A 23,066-nucleotide genomic window follows, 5' to 3' on the forward strand; every position below is an offset into this window, starting at 1 on the left:
TAAGTAAATGCAGCCAAACCAGTGGTTAGTTTGGTCTCTCGCATCCAATTTGCCACTGAGTTGGTCAGACTGCAATTGGAATATTGTGAGAAATGTTGGGCCCCGTATCTAAGGAAGGAAGTGCTGGCCCTGGAGAGGGTCCAGAGGAGGTTCACAAGAATGATCCTGGGAACAAAAGGGTTAATATATGAGGAGCATTTGATGTCTCTGGGCCTGTACTCAATGGAGTTCAGATGGATGAGGGGGGATCTCACTGAAACCCACTGGATACTGAAAGGCCTGGATAGAGTAGACGTGGAGAGGATGTCTCCATCAGCAGGAGAGTCTAGGATCCGAGGGCACAGCCCCAGAATAAAAGGACGTCCTTTTAAAGCTGAGATGAGAAGGAATTTCTTCAGCCAGAGGGTGGTGAATCTGTGGAATTCGTTGCCACATAGGGCTACGGAGGCTAAGTCATTGGGTGTACTTAAGGCAGAGATTGATAGGTTCTTGATTGGTAAGGGGGTTAGGGGTTATGGGGAGAAGGTAGGAGAATGGGGTTAAAAATCAGCCATGATTGAACGGTGGAGCAGATTCGATGGGCCAAATGGCCTAGTTCTGTTCCTATATCTTATGGTCTTATGGAGTTACCACCCATTACTAGGTTTTGCTTGGGGCAGAACTGTAAGAGGTTCCAGTGCTTCTGGAAGACATTTATTCTCATGTCAATGACATGACAGTTTCTGCATGAGAGATTTATTTATTCATTTATATTTTGATCTGGGCATTTAAGTATTTCAGACTTTATAGTTGTTTTGTTGTAAACTTTAACTTTCTTTCTTAACTTAAAACAATTAAAAACTAAATACTTTTAACCTTATCATGAGTAACAAATAGTTCATTATCAGTATTATAATCATTTACTGCCTAGATCTGGTTGCCTTTGAACAGGCAGTGATAAGCCATGTTCTTGAAAGGTTGCAGAACTTCTGGTGAAGGTACTACAATACATTTCCAATTCAGGATAGTGTGCAATTTGAGGGGAACCTGCAGGTGGTGGTGCTCCTATCCATCTGCTATTGAATATCAAGGGTAGATGGTTAGGATAGACTCACAAGAGACTGCAGATGCTGGAATCCAGAGCAACAAACAATCTGCTGGAGGAACTCAGCGGGTCGAGCAGCATCTGTGGGAGGAAAGGGATTGTCAACGATGGAAAACACGATGACGCTGGAGGAACTCAGCAGGTCAGGCAGCATCCGTGCAGAAAAACAGGCGGTCAACGTTTCAGGTCAGGATCCTTCTTCAGGAGCCGAAACGTTGACCGCCTGCTTTTCTCCACTGGTACTGCCTGGCCTGCTGAGTTCCTCCAGCATCATCGTGTTTTTCATCTAGATTCCAGCACCTGCAGTCCTTTGACAATTCTTTGAGAAACGATGGTTCAGGTCGAAGGGTTTCAACCTGAAATGTTGATAACTCCTTTCCCCCTACAGATGCTGCTCAGCCAGCTGAGTTCTTCTAGTAGATTATTTGTAAATAGTTAGATTCTCTCTCATTGGAGACGGTCATTGTTTGGCACAATGTTACTTGGTATTTATCAGCCCATTCCTGAATATCATCCAGGTCTTTCTGTACACAGGCATGGACTGCTTCATTTGCTGAGGAGTTACAAGTGGGATTGAACTTTGTGCAATCGTCAGTGAACAAGCCCACTTCTAACCTGATGATAGAAGGATCAGTTTTAAGAATACCAACACTGTATGCACAGTTCATTGTCTCTCTCACAAGAACTTCCTGAAATGTGGATATTCCCCCTTATAGTGGGGGTGGCCAGCCCTCCCTGAGACCCCAGCCTCACAGCTACCATCGGGCAGGAGGTAGAGAAGCCTGAAGTGCCACACCACCAGGTTCAGGAACAGTTACTTTCCTTCAACCATTTGGTTCTTGAAACAACCGACAAAACCCTAATCACTACAGTTTAGCAACACTGTGACCACTTTGATCACTTTCCACTAAAATGGACTTTTTTTTGTTCTAATTGTGTGCTTTCTTGTAAAAGTTGTGTATAATTTATATTTAATTTGTTTTTTTCTTGTGAATGCTGCTCTAATGATGCTATGTGCCTGTGATGCTGCTGCAAGTAAGTTTTTCATTGCACCTGTGCACACATGTACTTGTGCAGATGACAATAAACTCGACTTTGACAATCCTGAAATTAAAGATTAATCTGCTGAGTACTGCTACAAGCTTGCTGGGAAGCGTATGATCCATAAGATGCACCATGTTTTCATCAGTATCTCTTCCCAACCCCACAAAACTCTACTACCAAGGTCAAGGGCAGCCAATTCATGGGAACACATCTCCTTGTTTACCTCCAAGTTGCACACCATCCTGAGTTGGAAATATATCTGGGGAAATATCCTGGAACTTCCCACTGTATGGAGTACCTTCACCACACAGACTGCAGCAGTTCTAGACAGTATTCATCATCATCTTTTCAAGGGCAGTTGGGGCTGGGCACTGCCATTCCAGCAATGCCTGAATCCCATGTATAAGTAATAAAAAAAACTCCCAGGAAAGAAAGGATAGAAGCTGCAGGTTTGTCTCATTTTCTGTGAATAATTTTATTTTCATCACAAAGTTTGATTAGATGTGATGGTTGGAGACTGAGCCTATGATGAAACCTCCAGGACCATGCCCAGCTGGTACTCACAACCCTTTCCTTAATGGCACAAGTTTAAATATTCAAAACACTAAGCTGTCTTTTGTTCAGCCATGATGAAAGGTCTGTGGTGTTTTTCCAACTCGTTCCTTTGTTAGAATCCCATAACAGCAGCATTCACAGCTCTTTTACTTTCTGAACCAGCATTGCTAGGATATTTATTAAACAATAAGCTCATGGTTCCATTTTCCAACTCCTGAATCCACAGTTTGAGAGGATAGAAAATGTTATTGGGAATCTCCTCATGGTCATCATCTTCCAGGGACCAACCATCTGACCAATCAGAGTCAAAGCTTAGAAGGATGAAGTATACCTGACATCAATGGTAATTGTTAATGGAGGTGCCTGCCTCCAGTGGACACTAGATCCCTTAAATAGTCAAATCCATTCTTGCCATTGGAAACAATTTTAATGCTAATGCACAATCAACATATTATCTAAATCCATGCCAAAGCATGATCGCAACACCAAGCTCCTTACCTGAACAGCATAAAGGAGATGTGATCGGTAAATGGTCACAACAGCTCTATGGTCACTCTCCGCTTGCTGTCAAGAAAAACAGACCTAATTTTATTGGTCCAGACAATGATATTTTGTGACAAGTTGGTTGAGAATATCCTTAAGTGACTAAAACTACTGCTAGTCCTTAAAAACAATGCCCACAGTGCCTGACCGAGAGAGAAAGAATTGTGTACGACTTCAACATCTTGAGAAGGTGGTCATTTTACCCTCAGTTGGCAGTGGAAGCAGCTGTTGGTTTGTTCAAATGGAATTCATTCAGATTCCTTCCACAAAATAATCATTTGGAATAGAGCTCAGGATAATTTGAAACACAATGAGTTTTAGATACTTGGGGGATAAGGTAACATAAAGTCTTCCATCACTGAGGTTTTTCCTCTGTTCCTGTTAGGTTCTGTTGGAAATTCATCGATAAAGATTGAAAGGTCACCAACAATCAGAACCAGGCCCTTTACCAGTGAAATCAGGAAGCATTTCCACATGCAAAGGGTGGTGGTAATTCTGAACACTTTCTCCGAAAAGACGAGAGTTCTGGGTCAATTGAAACCGTCAGATCTGAGAACGTTTGACTTTGAGGGAATCAAGGGATCCGGAACACTAATGATCAAACTCCACCTGCAGCTCAGCTATTATGTAATTGAATGGTTACTTCTGATCTTCTTTAATTCTATTTGTGGCCACTGATGAAAGACCTTGTATTTCTTACACCCATGTTACCTCCTTCCTGCCCCCAGAGTGGCAGGATGAACTACTTACTGCCAGCTGCTGCTGTAGTACTTTGACCTGCCTCTGTAAGGATTCTGCATGCTGCTGGTTGTATTGGGAGCCTGGTTTGGAAGGGAGTACAGCAGCACTGGTTCGCTCCGACAAACTGTTCAAAGCCTCTTTCAGTTTGGATACTTCTTTCGTAAGTTCAGTTATCTACGTAGACATAAAATACAAAAGGAAACCAGCAGTAAGGAACATGCTGGATACCATAACATGATGCTAACATGGAAGACAGGGCTTCTATTTAAGATAACTCTGATTAATGCATGTCCCTCCTTCACCCAACTCTAGATTCACACCTGTCTCTTTGGAATGGAGGTAAAAAAGCAAGGCAAAATGCAATATGGGCATGTTGGTAATCAATATTCCTGTTGATGGAGAGTGGCACACTATTGATTATAGCAATAAATAGATTTGTAAATTGAAGACACATACCCCAAAGAATCAACAATGTAACGGCAAAAATTTGTAAACTGAATATTCATAAATCAAGAACGTTCATAAATTAAGTAATGCTGATTCACAAAGGATTAAAAATCTCATCTTCTTTGAAAATGATAGGGACAAGATCAGGGAATGATGTGCATTAAACTCACATGGGCTAGCCTGCAAAATGCGGCACATCTTCAGATTAACAAGTTCAAATTCAAAGCAGCAGTGGTTGGTTACCAGGGGTAACATGGTAATATCATTGTGGTTAAGCTAGTACCTAGAGCCCTGGACTATTGATTCATGGATATGAATTATCAATTAAATTTGGAATAAAAAGCCAACCCAATAATGATGGCCATGAAACTACCAGACTGTTGCAAAAATACACCTGGTGCACTAATGACCTTCAGAGATGGAACTTAGCCATGCTTACCCAGTCTGTATGTAACTCCAGACCCACTATGTCAGACCTGCTGTTGTACTGGTACCTGTAAACGTGGATTACTGATCAGAAGGCAAGAGTTCAAATCTGACTCTGAGCTGCTAATAAATTGAAATTTTGGAACTAGAGAGGTTGCAGGAATGATTCACCAGGATGTTGCCGGTGCTGGAAAAGGCTAGCTACTGGGAGATGTTGGCTAGGTTGTGCTTTGTTTTCTTTGTTGGAAGTAGGGAGATTTAATGAAGGTGTGTAAAATTATGAGAGGCATAATGAGGGTGAAGGTGGAAAAACAGGATTTAAGGTAATTGATAGAAGAATTACAGAGAAGTTCACCCAACAGTGGGGTTCTAGAGCTCGTTGACTAAGTAAGTGGTGGAGACAGAAACCCTCATTATACCTAGAAGCACCTTGATGAGCATTGAAAGCAACACAACACTAAAGGTAACAGACTGTTAGTTGCGGTGTGGGAACAGCTAAAGAGCTCTTTTATTGATGGACATCATGGAGTCCTTCTGATCCTATGCTGTACGTGAGGCTATTCCACAATATTATTTAAAATAAAATGGAACAGCCTTTATCATTTCATACTTCTTATTTTTAAAAGATGGCATTATAGAAATATGGCAATATAGTTTCAGAAATGCATTGCAAATACAGAAAAAAGAAATCAGGGACATGAAAAAATATTGATTCCACAACAGTGAAGGTTTCTGAAATCTTTCAATACCTTCTTATCCTTTTCCTTAACAACTCCAGCAGAGTCCTCGATAAGTTTATGCAGTTCAATGACCTTCTTTGACTCAGATTTTAAGTCATCGAGCTGTTTCTTCACTGCGGCCACCTGCTCCTCTGCAGTGTGCTTCTCGCTCTTCATGAAGAGTGCCTGTCTCTGTACCTGGAACACCTCTGTGCAGGTTTTCTCATGTTTCTTGGTCAGATCATTTAACTTAATTATCAAAGAATTTATCTCGGCCTTCAGGGTGGAAGTGATCATCTCATGCTCTTCTTTTTGAATGGTTTGTCCTTTAACTATTTGCAGCTCCTCCTCGTGTTGAGACATTTCCTTTTCCTTCAAAGCCAGTTGATCCTTCAGACTCTTTATCATCCCATTTGCATCCTGTAGGGATTTCTCAAGCGACTCCTTTGTCTTTTCGTGTTCATTCCTAGGTACAGAATTTTTCCTTTGGTTATCTATCTCATTTTGCAGCCTCATGATTTCTTGCTGGATTTCACAGTGTTTCACTTCTAAATCAGAGAACTGCTTGTTGGCTTCTCTGAGGGACCTACTTAACGACTCCTTCATCTCTTCATGCTCCTCTTTTGGAACATGCGTTGAAGGAACCAACCCGAGTTCTTCAACTTTCTTTTGGTATTCTGTTTGAAGCCCTCCGCACTTTTCTTGCAATTCTTCATGGGCTTTCATCAGCTCTTCAAGATGCTCTTTGACTTCTCTGGTTGATTTAGCACCATCTTCAATGGTCTCCCCAAAAAGGCTTCTCCTCAGTTCCTTGAGTTCATCTTCTACTTTATTATATTTCTCTGTCAGCAAGGAATTCTCTTTAGAAATTTCTTCAAGTGAGGTATTTAGTGAAATCTTCATTTCTTCGTACTCGTTCAAAGGAATACTATCAGTCCAAGTCTTCTCCATTTCACACACTTTTTCTTCCAGTTCTTTCACCTTCTTTTCTTCCTGTTCTTTGGCTTCAAGGGCCTGGAGAAGCTTCATTTTAACATTCTCTTGCTCATGATCAGGGACTGATCTTACACCCTCTGTGTTCACTGCAGCTTCACTTTGTACCATGGAGAGGATTCCGCGTTGCATCCGCTCTTCAAGTTGATGAATCTCTGTCATTGCTACCTCATATTTATCTTGAGTTTCCTTCAATTTTCTTCTGAGATCTTCATCATCTTGGCCTTCAAGTTCTGCCATGTCTTTGAGTTCCGAGTTCACATCTTTGGATGGACCTTCTGCCTTCGAGTCTACTTTGGCCCTGAGGTCATCAAGAGCTTCTTGTAGCCTTTGAACTTCTTGCTCATGTTCCATCTTTAGTTGCTCATATGCTTCCATTGGGACTAACTTTCCAGAGTTTGCTGAATTAACTCCCTCCAGAATTTTAGCTTGTGCCTCTTCATACTGTTCCTTCAACTTTGCAAACTCTGCTTGTAACGAACCGTAGAGAAGAACTGGAATAAAATCGAGGCTTTCTGAAGAATCTCCCTCATTTGCTCCTTTCTGGAAATATTCCAACTCCTGAAAAAAAGTTACAAAAATAAATGTCAATAAGTACTGGCTACAACAAGATGGGTAGATTACTGACTTTTAATAAATCCTTCTTGCACATAAGAAAATCAGTGCTATCGTTTCCTATTTGAAGCAATTCAACACAACTATAGAGATCACAGCAATAGGGACTCCATAAACGACCATGTCAGTGTAGGACTGGAATCACATTCACACAAGGACACCTGGCTTGGTTCCATGGAGGAGTTTAGATTAACATTCTTCATTAATGGGATGTGGAAGCCTCTGGCAAGGCCAGCCATTCAATTGTACGTTGCTACTGCCTTCAGAAGGTGCTGACACCATGGAGTGTTTCACTGGCCAGCTTCAAAGTAATGCTCTTTGAGTTGAATTCAAACCCTCAAACTGTCATGGAGTTTTTTGAATTCTTATTCTCTCTTTCCCAGGTCTCTGAATCACTGACTCAGTAACATACCACCTGATACTGCAGCTGAATCTCAGCACTGAAAATAGCATGGCAGGAGGCTGGCCAGTGGAGCTGCCTGGTGAATGTTAACTCACATGGCAGGCAGGATGACCGGTGAGTTAAAATTCAAAAATTCTGAAACCCAATTCAAATCCATCTGAAAGTATCCACTTTTGGGCTGTTTAACATGGTGCAATGCAGGGGTGAGGGGAATGTTAGCGGGGACAGAAACTTCTGTTCTTCATTGAGGAAGGGGGAGGGTTAGTCACTCAGTAATAGTTGGAAGGTTGCACGCTTTAACTTTTAGCAGCTATTTCGGTCTAGCAGCCACTGGCCAGGAAATTCAGCAACTGAAGACAGGAAAGGCTGGCTCCAGCAGTTTTTCTGTACTACTCATGCGTCAATACTTCACACCACCCATTTCCACCACCCCATGCTTCCCACTATGTCCCCCTCAACGTCCCATATTACCACCAGCCATAATCCCTTCAATCCCTAATCCCCTCGAAATATGATCAATAGAGTCCACACTGCAATGTTTACAATTTACCCCCATTTCCACCCAACATCTGACCTGACACACCGTCATAAGGATACAGGATTGCCTGGAATGTGCAAAAGTTAGAACTACAAAACCGATAACAAGGATAATTTCCTAAACGTAGGTATGAATTAATAATGATCCAAACCCTTGAGCCACCACCCATTGCACAAGGGACAGCTTCAGAGTGCAAACATAGTGAGCAGTGGAACCCAGTACAGGCAGGGAAGGAGACAACTTGCTCTGTCTCATGTTCATTTCAAGCAGAAAGTACTGTAGCGTAAGTTAGAGTTAGCTAATAAAAAAACTGAAAGGCAGACAAAATATAGTACTTAGCATCTAATAAATAAACTAATTAAAATGTTAAATGAAATATTTGAATTCATAAATCAATAGGAATAGCAGGGAAAAAGACTTGTTCGGTACATGTGGAATTGAAGTTCAAGTTCCTTTATTGTCATTCGCCCATATGCTATAAAAGCACACGGAGGAATGAAATGTTGTTTCCCCCAGACTCACACAACAGAGGACATAAATAAAACAGGAGACATACAATAAACGCAGACAAAATAAATTGTGTGAGTACAAATAGTGCAAAAAACAGTCTATACAGAATACTAATTCAGTGCAGGGTTGGAGCAAAACCGAGTTGGACGGAGAAAATACAGAACTCAGTATGTTGCACTAATTGTAAAAACATGTTCAGCAGCAGCCAACGTTCTTATACGCCGTTGTGCAAACCAGGGCTTTTGATGCGGCATTTGTCTGAAACGGTCTCTGGGGTATTCAGGAGCCTGACAGCCTGGGGGAGAAAACTGTTGTACAGTCCAGTAGTTCTGGCCTGGATGCTCCGGTACCGCTTGCCAGATGGCAGTGGGACAAATAGGTCATGGGAGGGATGAGAAGGGACATCTATGATTCTGCAGGCCTTGCATGTGCATCATGTGTTGTGGATATCCAGGAAGATCACCATCTACACTGTGATTGTACCTCAGTGTTACTGAGCTGGGGTCTGAATTGCACACTTTACAATGCATTGGAGAAGGATAGAGTTACCTGGATTACTTGATCCAGGAGGCAGTCACAACCTAAAATGAGGTAATAATCCTGGTTTGGGTATTGGGCAGGAAGGAGGACACAACTGTGAATAAGGTGGTGTAGAAATGAATAAACCTCAGCCTTTGACCTAGTCCAACAGGTACAAAGTACTTACTGCCTGTATAGATGTGAACAAAGAGAGAATGAGCAAACTGACTGTAGGCTGTAGTATACAAGACCATTCAGGATAGGGAAGTGAAAAGGAACTTGGCAGTGGTACAGGTGTACAGTCAAGGGGGTGGACACAGCTCTCTGTATTGACTACGTGAGACCTCAAGGCTCTGTTTCTCACCATATGCCAGGGTTAAGGACATTTGATCAGGACAGGGGAGCTAGGGGTGGGAAGGGGAGGATCTAGTTGTTGGGGGTCCCATAATAGCCAGCAACATAGCTGGATTAATAAGAAGGTAATGCTGAGGGAGTAAGAGGAGTTAGGATTTAAATAAACAAGCAGAACCACAAAGGTAATAAACCAGGATTGTTAGCTGAGCCAACTGCAATCTGCCGGTGTCAAGCAGACAGCGGAACGTGGTTCAAAGGGTGATATGATAGATTCATGGGACACTGGCAGCAGTACTGGGGTAAAGGGAGTTGTTCTGGTGAGATTAAGTCAATATACCAGCAAATTGAATAATTTGGGATATGGATAAGGCTCTAACCAGTTTCAAGAAAGGGGTGTGGGAGAGGGGAGGGGCTCAGGTGAGGGAAAAGTTAGAAACCTAAAGAGAAAGTACAAGGCAATTGTGCAGTATAGTGGTATGGATAACGACAAACAGACTATGAACGGAAGGGACAGAGTTTCTAAAGGTAACAGTCCAGCAGCAAATAGGGTCAAGTGAGGGATAAATGGTAACAAATCAAAATTAAGGAGTCTTTATCCGAATGCACAAAGCATTCTTCAACAATCCTGACAGCACAAATAGAGGTAAATGGGTATCATCCAACAGAAAGTAGCTGCAATGTGAAAAAGGCCAAGAACTGAGGGCACTTGACACTTCAGAAAGATTGGCAGAATAGTTAGGGGATGAGGGGTTTGCTCTACCAATAACAGATGATATTTAAACAGTGTTGAGGAATGACTTTAGCTCAGAAATTCAGTTTGATTGGTGATAAGGAAATATACTGAACAGAAAACACTGGTGGTATTAGCCTACAGAACCCAGTTAATAGCAATGTTGCTAGACAGACCATCAAGTGAAAGGCAACGTAATAATCATGGGGATCTTTGATCATCATACAGTATAACCTGGGCAAACCAAATTGGCAAATACAGTTCATGGACTGCATCTGAAGTCAGTTCCTAGAATAATATATTGTGGATCCAAACATAGATCCAAGAAAGTCAGCATGCAGGAACAGCAAGAAATTAGACAGCAAATGGAAAATGGGCCTTCATTGCAAAGGGTCAGGGATATAAGAGTATGGAAGTCTTGATGCAGCTGTGCAGTTCTTTGCTGGGGCACATCTGGAGAGCTGTGCACAATTTTGTTCTCATTTAAAGGATTTAGAAGCAGAGCAATAGAGGTTCATTGGATCAATTTCTGGTTTGTGGGAGTTGTTCGATTTTGGGAATGTGGGAGTTCTCTCATTTTTACAAACTCTCCAGAGCTTATAAAAATAAGGGGTGATTTCATTGAAAAATATAAGGTTCTGATGGGGCTTAGCAAAGTTAGTGTTGGGAGGACAGGTCTCTTGGTGGGGGAATCTAGTACTAGAGGATATTCTAAGGATAAAGTGATGACCATTTAAAACGAAGGAGAATTTTTTGGAATTCTCTATCCAAGAGAATGACAGATGGTGAGTCACTAAATTTACTCAAAGCTCCCACTAATCATCAACATACCTACAGAGACATGATATTTTATGAAGCTCACTTTGAAGTGCAGTTGCTACCATAATCATGACAAGGCATTCCTCAACTCCTCCCTCTGATCCTCACCCCTATTATGGGAAGGTCAATAACAAGAAGCCTTCTGACTGTTTGTTACCTGGAGTCTTCCTTGCAGCTCCTGATTTTCACTTGTGAGACTCTCTACTTGCCTCTGCAGAGTTCCAAGCCACTCCTCACTGGGCTGGTTAAGACTACTTTCTGAAAATAGATTCTCAGTCCCTGAAACAATGGAATAACATTAAGCAATAGAATGGAAAAGTTTAAGGATTATTCCACACCAAAACTGCAACAAAAGAAAGGCCAATGCTGGTCACTTTCCGGGCAACTGAACACCATTGACAGTCCACCTCAGTGAGAGGCAGTGCAGGGTGAATGGTATCCCAATGACCTTCACTGTAAGGGAAACTGTACCCCAGTGAAAGGCAGTGCCAAGTGAACAGGATACAGAAGGCTCACCCAGAAGATTAAAATGCATAGGATCCGAGGTGAATTGGCTGTTTGGATTAAGTACTGGCTTGCCCGTAGAAGACAGAGGGTAGTGGTCGATGGGACTTATTCTAGCTGGAGGTCTGTGACTAGTGGCATTCCTCGGGGATCCGTACTGGGACCTCTGCTGTTCGTGATGTATATAAATGACCTGGATGAAAATGCACATGGGTGGGTTAGTAAGTTTGCAGATTTATGAATATTGGTGATGTTGTGGGTAGCGTAGAAGACTGGCAAAGGATACAGCGGGATATAGATCAGTTGCAGATATGGGCAGAGAAATGGCAGATGGAGTTCAACCCGGCCAAATGTGAAGTGTTGCACCTTGGGAGATCCAATGTAAAGAGACAGTACATTGTTAATGGCTAGACCCTTAATAGTGCTGATGAGCAGAGGGATCTTGAGGTCCAAGTTCATAGCTCCCTGAAAGTGGCTACACAGGTTGATAGGGTGGTAAAGAAGGCATATGGTATGCTTGCCTTCAATAGTCAAGGCACTGAGTTCAAGAGTCAGGAAGTTATGCTGCAGCTTTATAAAACTTTAGTTAGGCCGTATCTAGAGTACTGCATTCAGTTCCGGTCGCCCCATTAGAGGAAGGATGTGGAGGCTTTGGAGAGGGTGCAGAAGAGGTTTACCAAGATGCGGCCTGAATTAGAAGGCATGAGCTATTGTTGGACAAACTTGGGTTGTTTTCTCTGGAGCAGCGGAGGCTGAGGGGAGACCTGATAGAGGTTTATAAGATTATGAGAGGCATAGATAGAGCAGACAGCCAGTATCTTTTCCCCAAGGTTGAAATGTCTAATACCAGAAGGCATGCATTTAAGGTGAGCAGGGGAAAGTTCAAAAGGAGATGTGCGGGGCAATTTTTTTTTACACAGAGGGCGGTGGGTGCCTGGAATGCACTGCCATGGGGTGGTGGTGGAGGCAGATATGTTAGGGGAGTTCAAGAAGCTCTTAGACAGGCACATGAATGTGAGGGAAATGGTAGGATATGGACATTGTGTATGCAGAAGGGATTAGTTTAGTTGAGCATTTTATTACTAATATAATTGGTTTGGCACAACATTGTGGGCAGAAGGGCCTGTTCCTGTGCTGTACTGTTCTATGTTCTATAATGACCTCCACTGTAAGGGAAACTGTATCCCAGTGAGAGGAAGTGCCAGGTGAACTGTATTCCAGTGGCATCCAGTGTCATGAGAGCCATATCCCAGAGAGAGGCAGTGCCACGGGAACTGAGTCACAGTGATCTCCACTATCAGGGAAACTGTGCCCCAGGGAGAGGCAGTGCTGGGTAAACTGTACCTCAATGACATCCAGTGGCAAGGAAACTATGCCTTAGTGAGAGGCAGTGCCAAGGAAAGTGTATCACATTGACCTCCACTGCTAGAGAAACTGAATACCAGTGATCTCCAGTGGCAATGGAACTGTGCTCCAGCAAGGGACAGTGGCAGAAGAACTTCGCCAGTGACATCCAGTACCAGGAGAATTGGATCCTTGTGACAGGCAGGGCCTCAGTGATAGTTTGGATCAGGGGAATTGAATCTCAATGAGAGTTTGCACAGAAGAAATGTATCCTGATATACCAGGGAAAGTCATTGCCTTGGAGTGTGCTGCTCAGTGCCACACAGAATACAACAAGAATCCCTCACCGTCACCCACTTCAGAGGCTAGCGGCATGGCTTGCACTGCCCGAGATCAGTGAGCAGCACCAGTGGATGTTCTTTCCTCCCAGGACATGCCATAACTAATGTGGGAAGAAACCCTGACACCCTCAGCTCATCCTGACCTCCTCTGGCACACTTCTGCTTCTTGGGACCAAACCTGGGACAAAACCATGGTTCATGGAAGAAGTGGATGTATGTACTGATGAATTCAAGATACTTCACCTGCTCACTGCTTTATACTTTTGGATTTTGAGACTGCATTTCACCAGAGCACAGTTTCAATATTGTGTTTAATATACATTAAGGATATTGTCTTACTTGGAGAAAATCGAATGAGGGATCTGGAAGACAGACCAAATGTTTTGTGTTTATTATTAGTTAAAAAGATATTCAAGCTGAAGTTCAGGAGCTTGGATGAGCAACACAGTTGAAAACTGAAGTTCAGGGGCTGAAATTTCCAGGAATAGTCCAACCTGAGCTCACTACTCAAGCAATATCATTCTGTTATAACATTAAAGGGGCTCTGCAGTACATTTGTAAGTTACCAAAAGGCCCAATGCAGTGTTTGAGCAATTTATAAACCTGGGATTTTATACCAGGCTGCAGAGTTGTAGTGATAATACAGTACAGGCAGTCCCCAAATTACGTAAGGGGTCTATTCCTGAGAACTGCCTGTGGGCCAATTTCTCCATTAGTCAGAAAAATCCATTTTCTACATTGTATCACTCAATATACACTTGCCATAATTCATTCATCTCATTGAATAGGCACCCCTAACACTACCCATAATTAAACTAGTGGAATACATACTGTTTCCAGTCATTAATGAATACCAGGAAACATTTTATTATTATTATTATTACTAGCTTGAAAATGCTTTAAAGATGTATGGGAGAATTTGCATAAAGTTGGATTTTTGTAAGTCAGGCCACTCGTAACCCAAGGAGCCCCTGTACTCCCTCAGCACTGAACAGGGAGGTCATGGTTGAATAGTTTGTACATTTCAGATCACCACACTACAGGAAGACAGTGAAAGTACATGAAAGCATTCAAAGGAGGTTACCAGGATGGGGTCAGGGTCAGAGAAATAGATGAATGAGGAGAGGTGGAATAAACTGTAATTGTTTTCTTTGGAACAAGTTTTTTTTCCTAAATATATACTTTATTCATCATATGTACAGTAGATCCAACTGGGACTTTTTCTTCTCTATGATCATTGTGCCATTAATTCAATACTTTCTATTACAATGCATCAATGCCACTCATGTCTCCTCCTTAGACAATGCATCCAGGAAGCCTTTGAGAGGCTGTTACACAAGGCCCGGCCTCTCAGTGTCCAGCGGGGGTAGGGCCCTACGGGCCTTTCCCACAAAGCCTTTGTGATGGCTGTGCTGAGTCTTCAGTGCGTCCCTTGGGACATAGTCCTGCCCCCTGGAAAATGCCAGTTAATGGTATTCGCTGACAGATATCTCCTTAAACTGGAAGACCAACGAGTTACGGGGAGACCAAAATGCACCTTTCAACAAGTTGATGATCTTCCAGCAGCTGATATTTGATCAGTATGCAGCTCCGAGAACAATCCATAGAGCACAGAGTCCTGTGTTACATTGCTGCTTGGGATGAACCTCGACAAAAACTACGGCTTCCCTTTCCTGCATCAAGTTAAAAATCTTTCTGCACTTGGATTTCAACAGTGCTCCATGGATTCAGATTGGGCCTGATACCAGGGACCAGGATGGCCAACTTCAGGCATGATGAACTGTAAATATTCTTTGAATTATCAATCCTGACACTATCTCTCTCCCAAATTTACTCTTGTTAGAAACAGGTTTACGTACATGAACTCACCTAATTCTCAGATAAAGCTGAGGGGGTGTGGGGGGGAGTGGAGGTGGGTGGAAACCATTCAACTTCCTGACATACTGGAACTAGAAATGTTTGCTCTCTGCGAGGAAGGTGTGCACAGTTAGTTTTTTTTTAATAAAAGAACTCTGAACTTTTATGTTGTTTTTCTGATTGTCTTGAAGTGTTATCTTTCAAGTTATCACTACATGCAATAACACACATTTTGGGTACTTTCATAAAATGATCAGATTTCAGGAAAAGGTACCTGGCAGATCCTATATTACATTTTCTTTCTCCTCTTTCACTCTTTAAATACAATTTCATACAATGTTTGTGGTTACACTGGATAATTTCTCACATTGAGCCTGCCTTGAGCCCGAGATCTTGTTACACACTACGGTTCATTGTGGCTCCTTCAACAAGCTGGAATGCATGTTGGCAACCCGAGCTTCATGCCTCAGGCACTGAAGGCACTGCAGTTCTTCCCAGTATTATGTACATTGTGCAGTGTCATAGAAGTAAATACATGTAAACATTCAAGGTTGGGCTGCATGGGAAAATGATGGAAATGAGATTGTTCAAGAGGGAGAATATGGTGGATAAATACATTTGAAATATTCAATTGCATAGTTAAATAAAATGGACTGTTTGCGTCAAATGACTAGTATTATAACTTTACAATCTTGTGTATTTTCAAAACTCCTAAATGTGTTTTATCTGAGTTAAAATAGATTCAAAAAACTAATTACGTTCAAGAAGCTGGTTTACCTGCAAAACCGGAGAGCACTCCTTCCTCATCCATTGATTCATCCTCATTGTTCTCATGATGTTTGCCCTGCTAAAATTAGGCAACAGTTCAATTAAACAAAGGACGTCTACTGGAATCCCAGTGTCTCAACTAATATTCACCTCTTATCCAACACTAACTAAACAGAATGATTAGTTATTTATCTCAGTTCTGTTTCTGGAACTCTTCTGGGCTGTAATATCTGCTCTTAACAACAGTAACCGCACTTCAAAAGTATTCCATAGTCTCTAAAGTTCCCTGGAGACATTGTGGAAGATAACGTACAATAAAACTGTTGGGAAAAAGCAAGATTTCAAATTCCAAGATGAAGACCAGGAAGTTCCAGGAGCATGTGAACAGTGGGGGACACAGCTTTCAGATGGGAAGCTGGGGGCATTCCTGGTGCAAATGTCCATTTAAACAATATTCTGTTTTTCCATTCTTCCTACCATTGGGGATAACCTCGCATTTCCCCACATTATACTCTAACGACCCATTTTGTCCACTCAAGCCGAGAGATTGTAATTTGACTTTGATAACCAGCTTGCCAAAATACGAGGTCCATTCCGTGGCTCCTTGACATGGAATGGGGGTGTCCTCTCACAGACTCCTTACAACCTCCCTTTCCATCTTTCTTTGCATTGTCAGCAGACTTGGCTACAATGCACTTGGTCCCTTCATCTAAGTCATTCACATAGGTTGGAAGTTATCCCCGTGGCACTCCACAAGTTACAGCTTGCTAACTTGAAAACGACCTATTTATCATGAATCTTCTAGTTACTGTTAGCCAATTGTCTCTCCGTGCAGATAGATTATCCCTCACACTGTGAGCTCTTGTGCAGGAACCTTTTACATGGCCCATTATTGAATGTGTTTTGAAAAACCAAATACTCGACATCTACTATCTCCCCTTCATCTGCCCTGCTCAATGCATCCTCAAAATACTCAAATAAATTTTTATAAAGCCACGTTACTCCTCTTAATTATATTAAGATTGTCTAAGTGTCCTGCTCCTGATTCCTTATATCACTTTCTAACAGACTTCTAATGATGGGTTTCAGGCTATAGTTTCCTGCCTTCTGTCTCATTCCTTTCTCAAAATTGTGTTTTCCAAACTGCTGGGTTCCAGAATTTCAGGAATTTTTAAAGATTATAACCAATGCATTTGCCATCTCTGCAGTCGCTTCTTGTAAGACCTGGGAGACAGGCCATAAGGTCCAGGGGAAATTGTCCACTTGTTTCCCCATTCATTTCCCTTACATTTTTTCTCTCATGTTTAAATTGTTTAAAGTTCCTTCTGCATCCTGATTTTCTGCTGTCAAATCAGGAAAATTTTACTTTCTTCTGCTGAGAAGACATATCAATAACCTTTGCTCAAAGATTGTGTTTCTTAATTTTTAATTAAACAGTCCTATCCTCTGAAGGACCAACATTTATTTTAGCTACTCTCTTCCATTTACACACATGAAGAAGCTCTTACTGTCTGCTTTTACTTTTCTTGCTTGATCAGTATTGGTTAGACCAAACTTATTTATCTGGTCGCCACACCATAGGAAGGCTGTGATTGTGCCAGAGAGAGTGCAGAGGAGATTCACCAGGATGTTGCCTGGATTGGAAGGCTTTAGTTATGCGGAGAGATTGGATAGGCTGGGCTTGTTTTCCCAGGAGTCAAGGAGGCTGAGGGGTGACCTGATAGAAGTATATAAGATTACGAGAGGCATAGATAGGGTAGATAGTCAGAAATTTTTCCCCCATAGTAAAGGTATGAAAAACAAGAGGCCATGGGTTTAAGGTGAGAGGAAGGAGTTTTAGAAGGGGATCTGAGGGTAAGTTTATCACACAGAGAGTGATTGATATCTGGAACATGCTGCCATGAGTAGTGAAATCAGATACAATTACTTTGTTTAAGAGGCATTTAGACAGACATATAACTAGATAAAGCAGAGAAGGATATGTTCCTAATGCGGGCAGATGGGATTAATGTAGAAGGGCAAAAAGGTCAGCATGGACGTGGTGGGCTGAAGGGCCTGTTCCTGTGCTGGACAACTCTATGATTGGTACAAGGACCAATGCTTTTCTTAATGTATATTAAGAATTTGGACTTGGGTGTACAGGGCACAAACGAACAGTAAGGAGGATGGTAATATATCTTCAAGACACTTAGACAGGCTGTGGAATGTGTGGACAGAGGCTCATGAAATGTTATGCTGAGAAATGTGAAAGAAAAGAAGGCAATTTAAACTAGCAGGGCAGAAGACCAGGACACCTGGGGCTGTATGTACATAGTTTTTGAATGTAGCAGGGCAGGTTGCAAAAGTGGTTAAGGAAGTATAGTATACAGGACCCTGGGCTTTATTTACGAAGGCAAAGAATATAGGCATTTGGAAGTCATGATGAATCTTTATAAAACACTGGATTGGCTCTGGGATCTACATTTTGGGAAAGGAATAAAGGACTTAGAAAGGTACAGAAGGGGTTAACTGAAATGTCTCCAGGGAAAAGAAGACAAAATCACGAGAAACCAAAGCAGCAGCAGGCCAGTCAGATCCCTGTCCCTGCTCTGCCATTCAATAAGATCATGGCTGAATTTCTACCTCCTGTTATTTTCCTGCACCAACCCCATATCCATTGATTTCTTTAAAATCTAAATAGTTTTCAATCTCTTTCTTGATTATACTCAGGCACTGAGCCTCCAGAGCCCTCTTGGGTAGGGAATTTCAAAAGCTCACTAGCCAACTGGATAAAGAAATTTCTCCTCATCTCTATCCTGAATGGTCAGCCCTTTGTTTTGAGCCAGTGATCCCAGCCAAGGGAAACATCATCCCTTCATCTACCTTGGTCAAACCCCACAGGAATGTTCTACATTTCAAAAACATCACCTCTCATTCTTCTAAACCCATGAGAGTATAGACCCAGCCTGCTTAGCCTCTGCTCACACAACAAACCCTCCATCCCGGGCATCAATCCAGTGAACCTTCGCTACACTCCTTCTGATTAAGTAAATCCTTCCTAAGGTAGGGAGATCAGTTGTGTATAAAATCTTTCAGATGTGGTCTAACCAGGGCACCTATATAATTGGAGCAAGGTATTTCTACACATCTACTCAAAGCCTCTTGCATAAAGGCCAACGAAGCATTTGCATTCTTAATTGCATGTCAACTTTCAGTAATTTGTGCACAAGGACACCCCGACCCCTCTGAACAGTGTCACTTTACTATGTCTCACTACTTAAAAAAATACTGTGTTTCTATTCTTCCCACCAAAGTGGATGACCTCACATTTTCCCACAGTGTATTCTATCTGCTATGCTCTTGCCCATCCACTTACCCTATCACTATTTCCTCGAATCCTCTCTTCAACCTTCTCACAACCAACACTGCCACCCAGCCTTGTATCATCAGCACACTGGAATATATCGCACTCGAATCCCTCATCCTATTCATGGATATAGATTGTGGACAGCTGGGACCCCAGCACTGATTCTTATGGAGCTCCACTAGTCACAGCCACCCAACCTGAAAATTACCCTTTGAGTCCTACTCCGTTTTCTATTCATTATCCAGTCCTCAATACACACGTAATATCTCATGGGGCACTTTATTGAAGGCTTTCTGAAAATCCAAGGTTACCACATAAAGTGGTTCACCCTGATCTAATCTTCTAGTTCTGACTTTAAACAATTCTAACAGCTTTGTCGAACACGATTTCCCGCTCCTAGATCCAATACTGACTCTGCCCAAGCCTACTAGCATTTATTAAGTGACCTGTTACCACTTCCTCAATAATAGATAGAAGCATTTTGCACAACTCCTGATGTCAGGCTAACCAGTCAATAGTCCTTTGCTTTCTCCCTTCCCCCTTTCACTTTAACTAGAGGAGTTACATTTATCCCATCTAACTGTTGGGCAGCATTCTAGAAGATGAGAATGAGGATAAACTAGAGAAGCGCTAGGTGCTCAACTTGGAAAAGAGGAGGTTGCGAGAGGATCTGAAATCTAAAATAATGAAGATTTAGGCAGAGTACATGGAGAGAAATTGCTATTGTGCATCTGATGCTATGTGTCTGTGTTGCTGCTGCAAGTAAGTTTTTCATTGCACCTGTGCACACATGTACTTGCAGATGACAATAAACTCGACTTTGACTTTGACTGAACAAGAATGAGGAGAAAAGGAACAAACCTGATGAGCAAAAGAACCAAAAATGATTGAAGGGAAAGCATTGAGTAGGGTCGAACATGCAATGCCAGGTGTAGTTGTGGAGGCAGATTCAATTGTAGCATTCAAAAGGGAGATGGCTATGTATCAAAAAGGAAATAATTTGCAGAGATATGGGGAGAGGGCAGGGGAGTGGGACTAGCTAGATTGTTCTTACATAGATCTAGCATGAAGTTGATGGGACGATTGGTCTCACAGTGTGCTATAAGCAATCCGTGATTCCGAGATACAATGTTAATGTAATATATCTTTTGAAATGAATTGGTTACCTCATGCAAAGATAGTCTGCCCTGTAGAATTTCAATCTGCTTGGTAACTTCTTGATGTTCTTGCTCCTTCTCAGTTAGCTTGTTCGTGAGCTCCTGTACCTATTAACATTAGTAGTGTCTAATAAATTAGATTGTACCAAATTATGAAAAGGTTATATAAATTTGCTTCTTCTGAATTCTAAGATCATCACAGAGTATTAACTAGCCTCAATGGCTCAAATATTGACCTTGAATTCTCACCAGATCCTCCCTATCTCTTCCAATAATAATGAAGCCCACTGATGTCCTTGTCTTACATTAATGAAGGCTACAGAATAAGATTCAGGCATAAATACAATTGTATATTACCTTGTGCAGCTACATATCAGTGAGGAATGTTGACAAATTTAGGATTTAATAGGCTCACTAATAAGCCAAAGCCTGTGATACTTTAGTAATTGAAGGATTGATGTGATTTTTCATTATATAAGTAGTTTGATTCTGAGGTTGTACAAATACGCTGCTGTGTTTTTTTACCTCACAAATTCATTGTAGATTGTTATCTCAATCTGAAAACGTACACACACATTCCTATTGAAATTTGGAAATACGGTTTACTCTGTTGATTTGGACTCAGTAATTGGAATACAACACCATTGTAAAATTCCCTTGTGCAAGCAAATCTGAATTACTAATTGAACTGAATTATAACACTTTGAATCAACAGCATTTGACTGTAGTAACTAGTACTGCCTCTTCATTATATCCAACTCTGAAAGAATGGTGAGAGTTTGACAACCAGAAATAATTAAAACATTAACTTACCTGACTCTCCAGTTTCTGAATTCCACTGTCTTTTGCAATAAGCACCTTCTGAAAACAGAAAGGATTTATTACTATTTTATCATTGTTATCTCTTTCCTATGCTGATTATTAATACCACTGTTCATGCAGAATTGGTCTTAGAATTGATCTAAGAATTCTGGCACTCAGTTCAAATGATAAGCCGCCCAACTTAGAGTGAAAGGTACAGCTGTCAGAAATGCTAACACTAAAAGATGAAGTTCTCAAGTGAAAACAGATGCACTGTACAGCATATTCAGTAATTCAAAGGGTTCAATTCCCGCCGCTGTCTGTAAGGAGTTTGTACGTTCTCCCCGTGTCTGTGTGGGTTTTCTCCGGGTGCTCTGGTTTCCTCCCACATTCCAAAGACGTACGGGTTAGGAAGTTGTGGGCGTGCTATGTTGGCGCCAGAAGCGTGGTGACACTTGCGGGCTGCCCCCCAGAACACTCTACGCAAAAGATGCATTTCACTGTGTGTTTCAATGTACATGTGACTAATAAAGATCTTATTTCTGTTTTTAATTCAGATTTCCCACATTTGCAGGATTTTTTGTGCTTTCTCATTTGCAAGTAAGGAATCCCTTGCAATCTCCCTGGTTTAACCCTCATGACTTTGAGTTGGTGTAATTTTAAAGAAGGTGAATAATCGGTTTTGGGGCCAGGGGCGCAGTGGCTGGGGAAGAGGGGGTGGTGGTGTGTTGAGAAGATATGTACACAAATTGTCAAAAATGACAACGCTTTTTGAAATGGAGGTTAGTTGATGGAAGATAATCGGTTAGAAGATACTGGGCTGCACACATCTTTTATTATGCAAGCTGGACAAGAAACTCACTAAGAATGAGGTAAATTTTTATAGTTTTTTTTAAAATCAGCCTTCCTGATGCTTTCCAGTAGAGGGCAGTACTTCTTTACAGCAGACCAGAGGTAGCTGGATTAATGTGAGTTGTACACAGTCCGTCTAATGTAAGAGACAAAAAGAATTACCTCCCGCTGGCATCTGTCCACCAACTGCTCCAGGTTGCTAATTGTTTGTAGCAGGTGCTGTCGCTCTTGTTGAAGCTGAAATACTTCCTCACTTAACCTCTGGTCATTCTGTGAAACCAACAGAACAGGTTAAAGAAGGTAGATGTGTAATGGACTCTCTCGCTCTGCAATTGCTTCTCTTGTTCTATTCTGAGTACCGCAATGACTTGATGAAGAATGGGTTTGTTGGGGTCTCATAGTACTGCAGGTGTGAGCTGAGATAGTGTGAATGTATGGTTATTCCTGTGAGATCCCACCTCTGAGTGGTACATCAATGACCATGTACACAAACACATATTTCAGGAGTCAGTCAGTCAGCAGAAGCAAGGAGAAAGGTTATAAACCTATTTTAAGGAAAAAAAATTAAAATTGTGAACACTTCATTGTCTCTACATCTCCCAAATTCCCTTCCTATCTCTGTTTATTCTTTTGAATTGTATTCTTTTTGTTTAGTTTTCAACAATTTTTCATTAAAACATTTAAAGAATTTTTGTTTATGCAGCACCAGACTTTGTATTTGTTGAGGATCTCCAGATCTCCCTAAGAATTTTACTGCCAACCATGTAACTTCTGTTAACTGTTGCAATGTAGGAAAGTAAGACAGCCAGTCTGCACACAGGGATTTCTCACAAACAACAATGATACAAATGACTAGATAACATGAGTTTGGTTGAGGGATAAATGTTGGCCGGTGTATTTCCTCTGCCTTGCTTCACCTGCACCAGCATTTTGGACAACCATGGATTAACATCTCATCTGAAAGACATCAGTTCCAGACACAATACTCCCTCAGCCCTGTGCTGAGCAACCGTTTACATTAGATACTTAATCCTCAGAGTAAGGGCTCACCTGGTT

The 23,066-nt window shown here is 41.7% G+C and overlaps 1 protein-coding gene across 4 annotated transcripts in view; it reads right to left on the bottom strand.

Annotated features, from left to right (window-relative positions):
• The window catches only part of ankrd24 (ankyrin repeat domain 24), an 86,589-nt gene that overhangs the window by 2,649 nt on the left and 60,874 nt on the right, over window positions 1-23,066 (bottom strand). For 3 of the 4 annotated variants that reach the window (XM_052037809.1, XM_052037808.1, XM_052037805.1), the window contains 8 exons: window positions 22,173-22,280; window positions 21,171-21,218; window positions 20,367-20,465; window positions 15,864-15,933; window positions 11,198-11,319; window positions 5,590-7,113; window positions 3,977-4,141; window positions 3,182-3,247 (listed from right to left, as the gene is read on the bottom strand). In XM_052037809.1, the coding sequence (XP_051893769.1) occupies window positions 3,182-3,247; window positions 3,977-4,141; window positions 5,590-7,113; window positions 11,198-11,319; window positions 15,864-15,933; window positions 20,367-20,465; window positions 21,171-21,218; window positions 22,173-22,280 (2,202 nt within the window). The remainder of the gene's footprint in view (window positions 1-3,181; window positions 3,248-3,976; window positions 4,142-5,589; window positions 7,114-11,197; window positions 11,320-15,863; window positions 15,934-20,366; window positions 20,466-21,170; window positions 21,219-22,172; window positions 22,281-23,066) is intronic. The other variant, XM_052037806.1, reaches the window with a different exon arrangement.

This window comes from Pristis pectinata, chromosome 24, assembly GCF_009764475.1.
Source record: "Pristis pectinata isolate sPriPec2 chromosome 24, sPriPec2.1.pri, whole genome shotgun sequence".
Taxonomy (NCBI): domain Eukaryota; kingdom Metazoa; phylum Chordata; class Chondrichthyes; order Rhinopristiformes; family Pristidae; genus Pristis; species Pristis pectinata.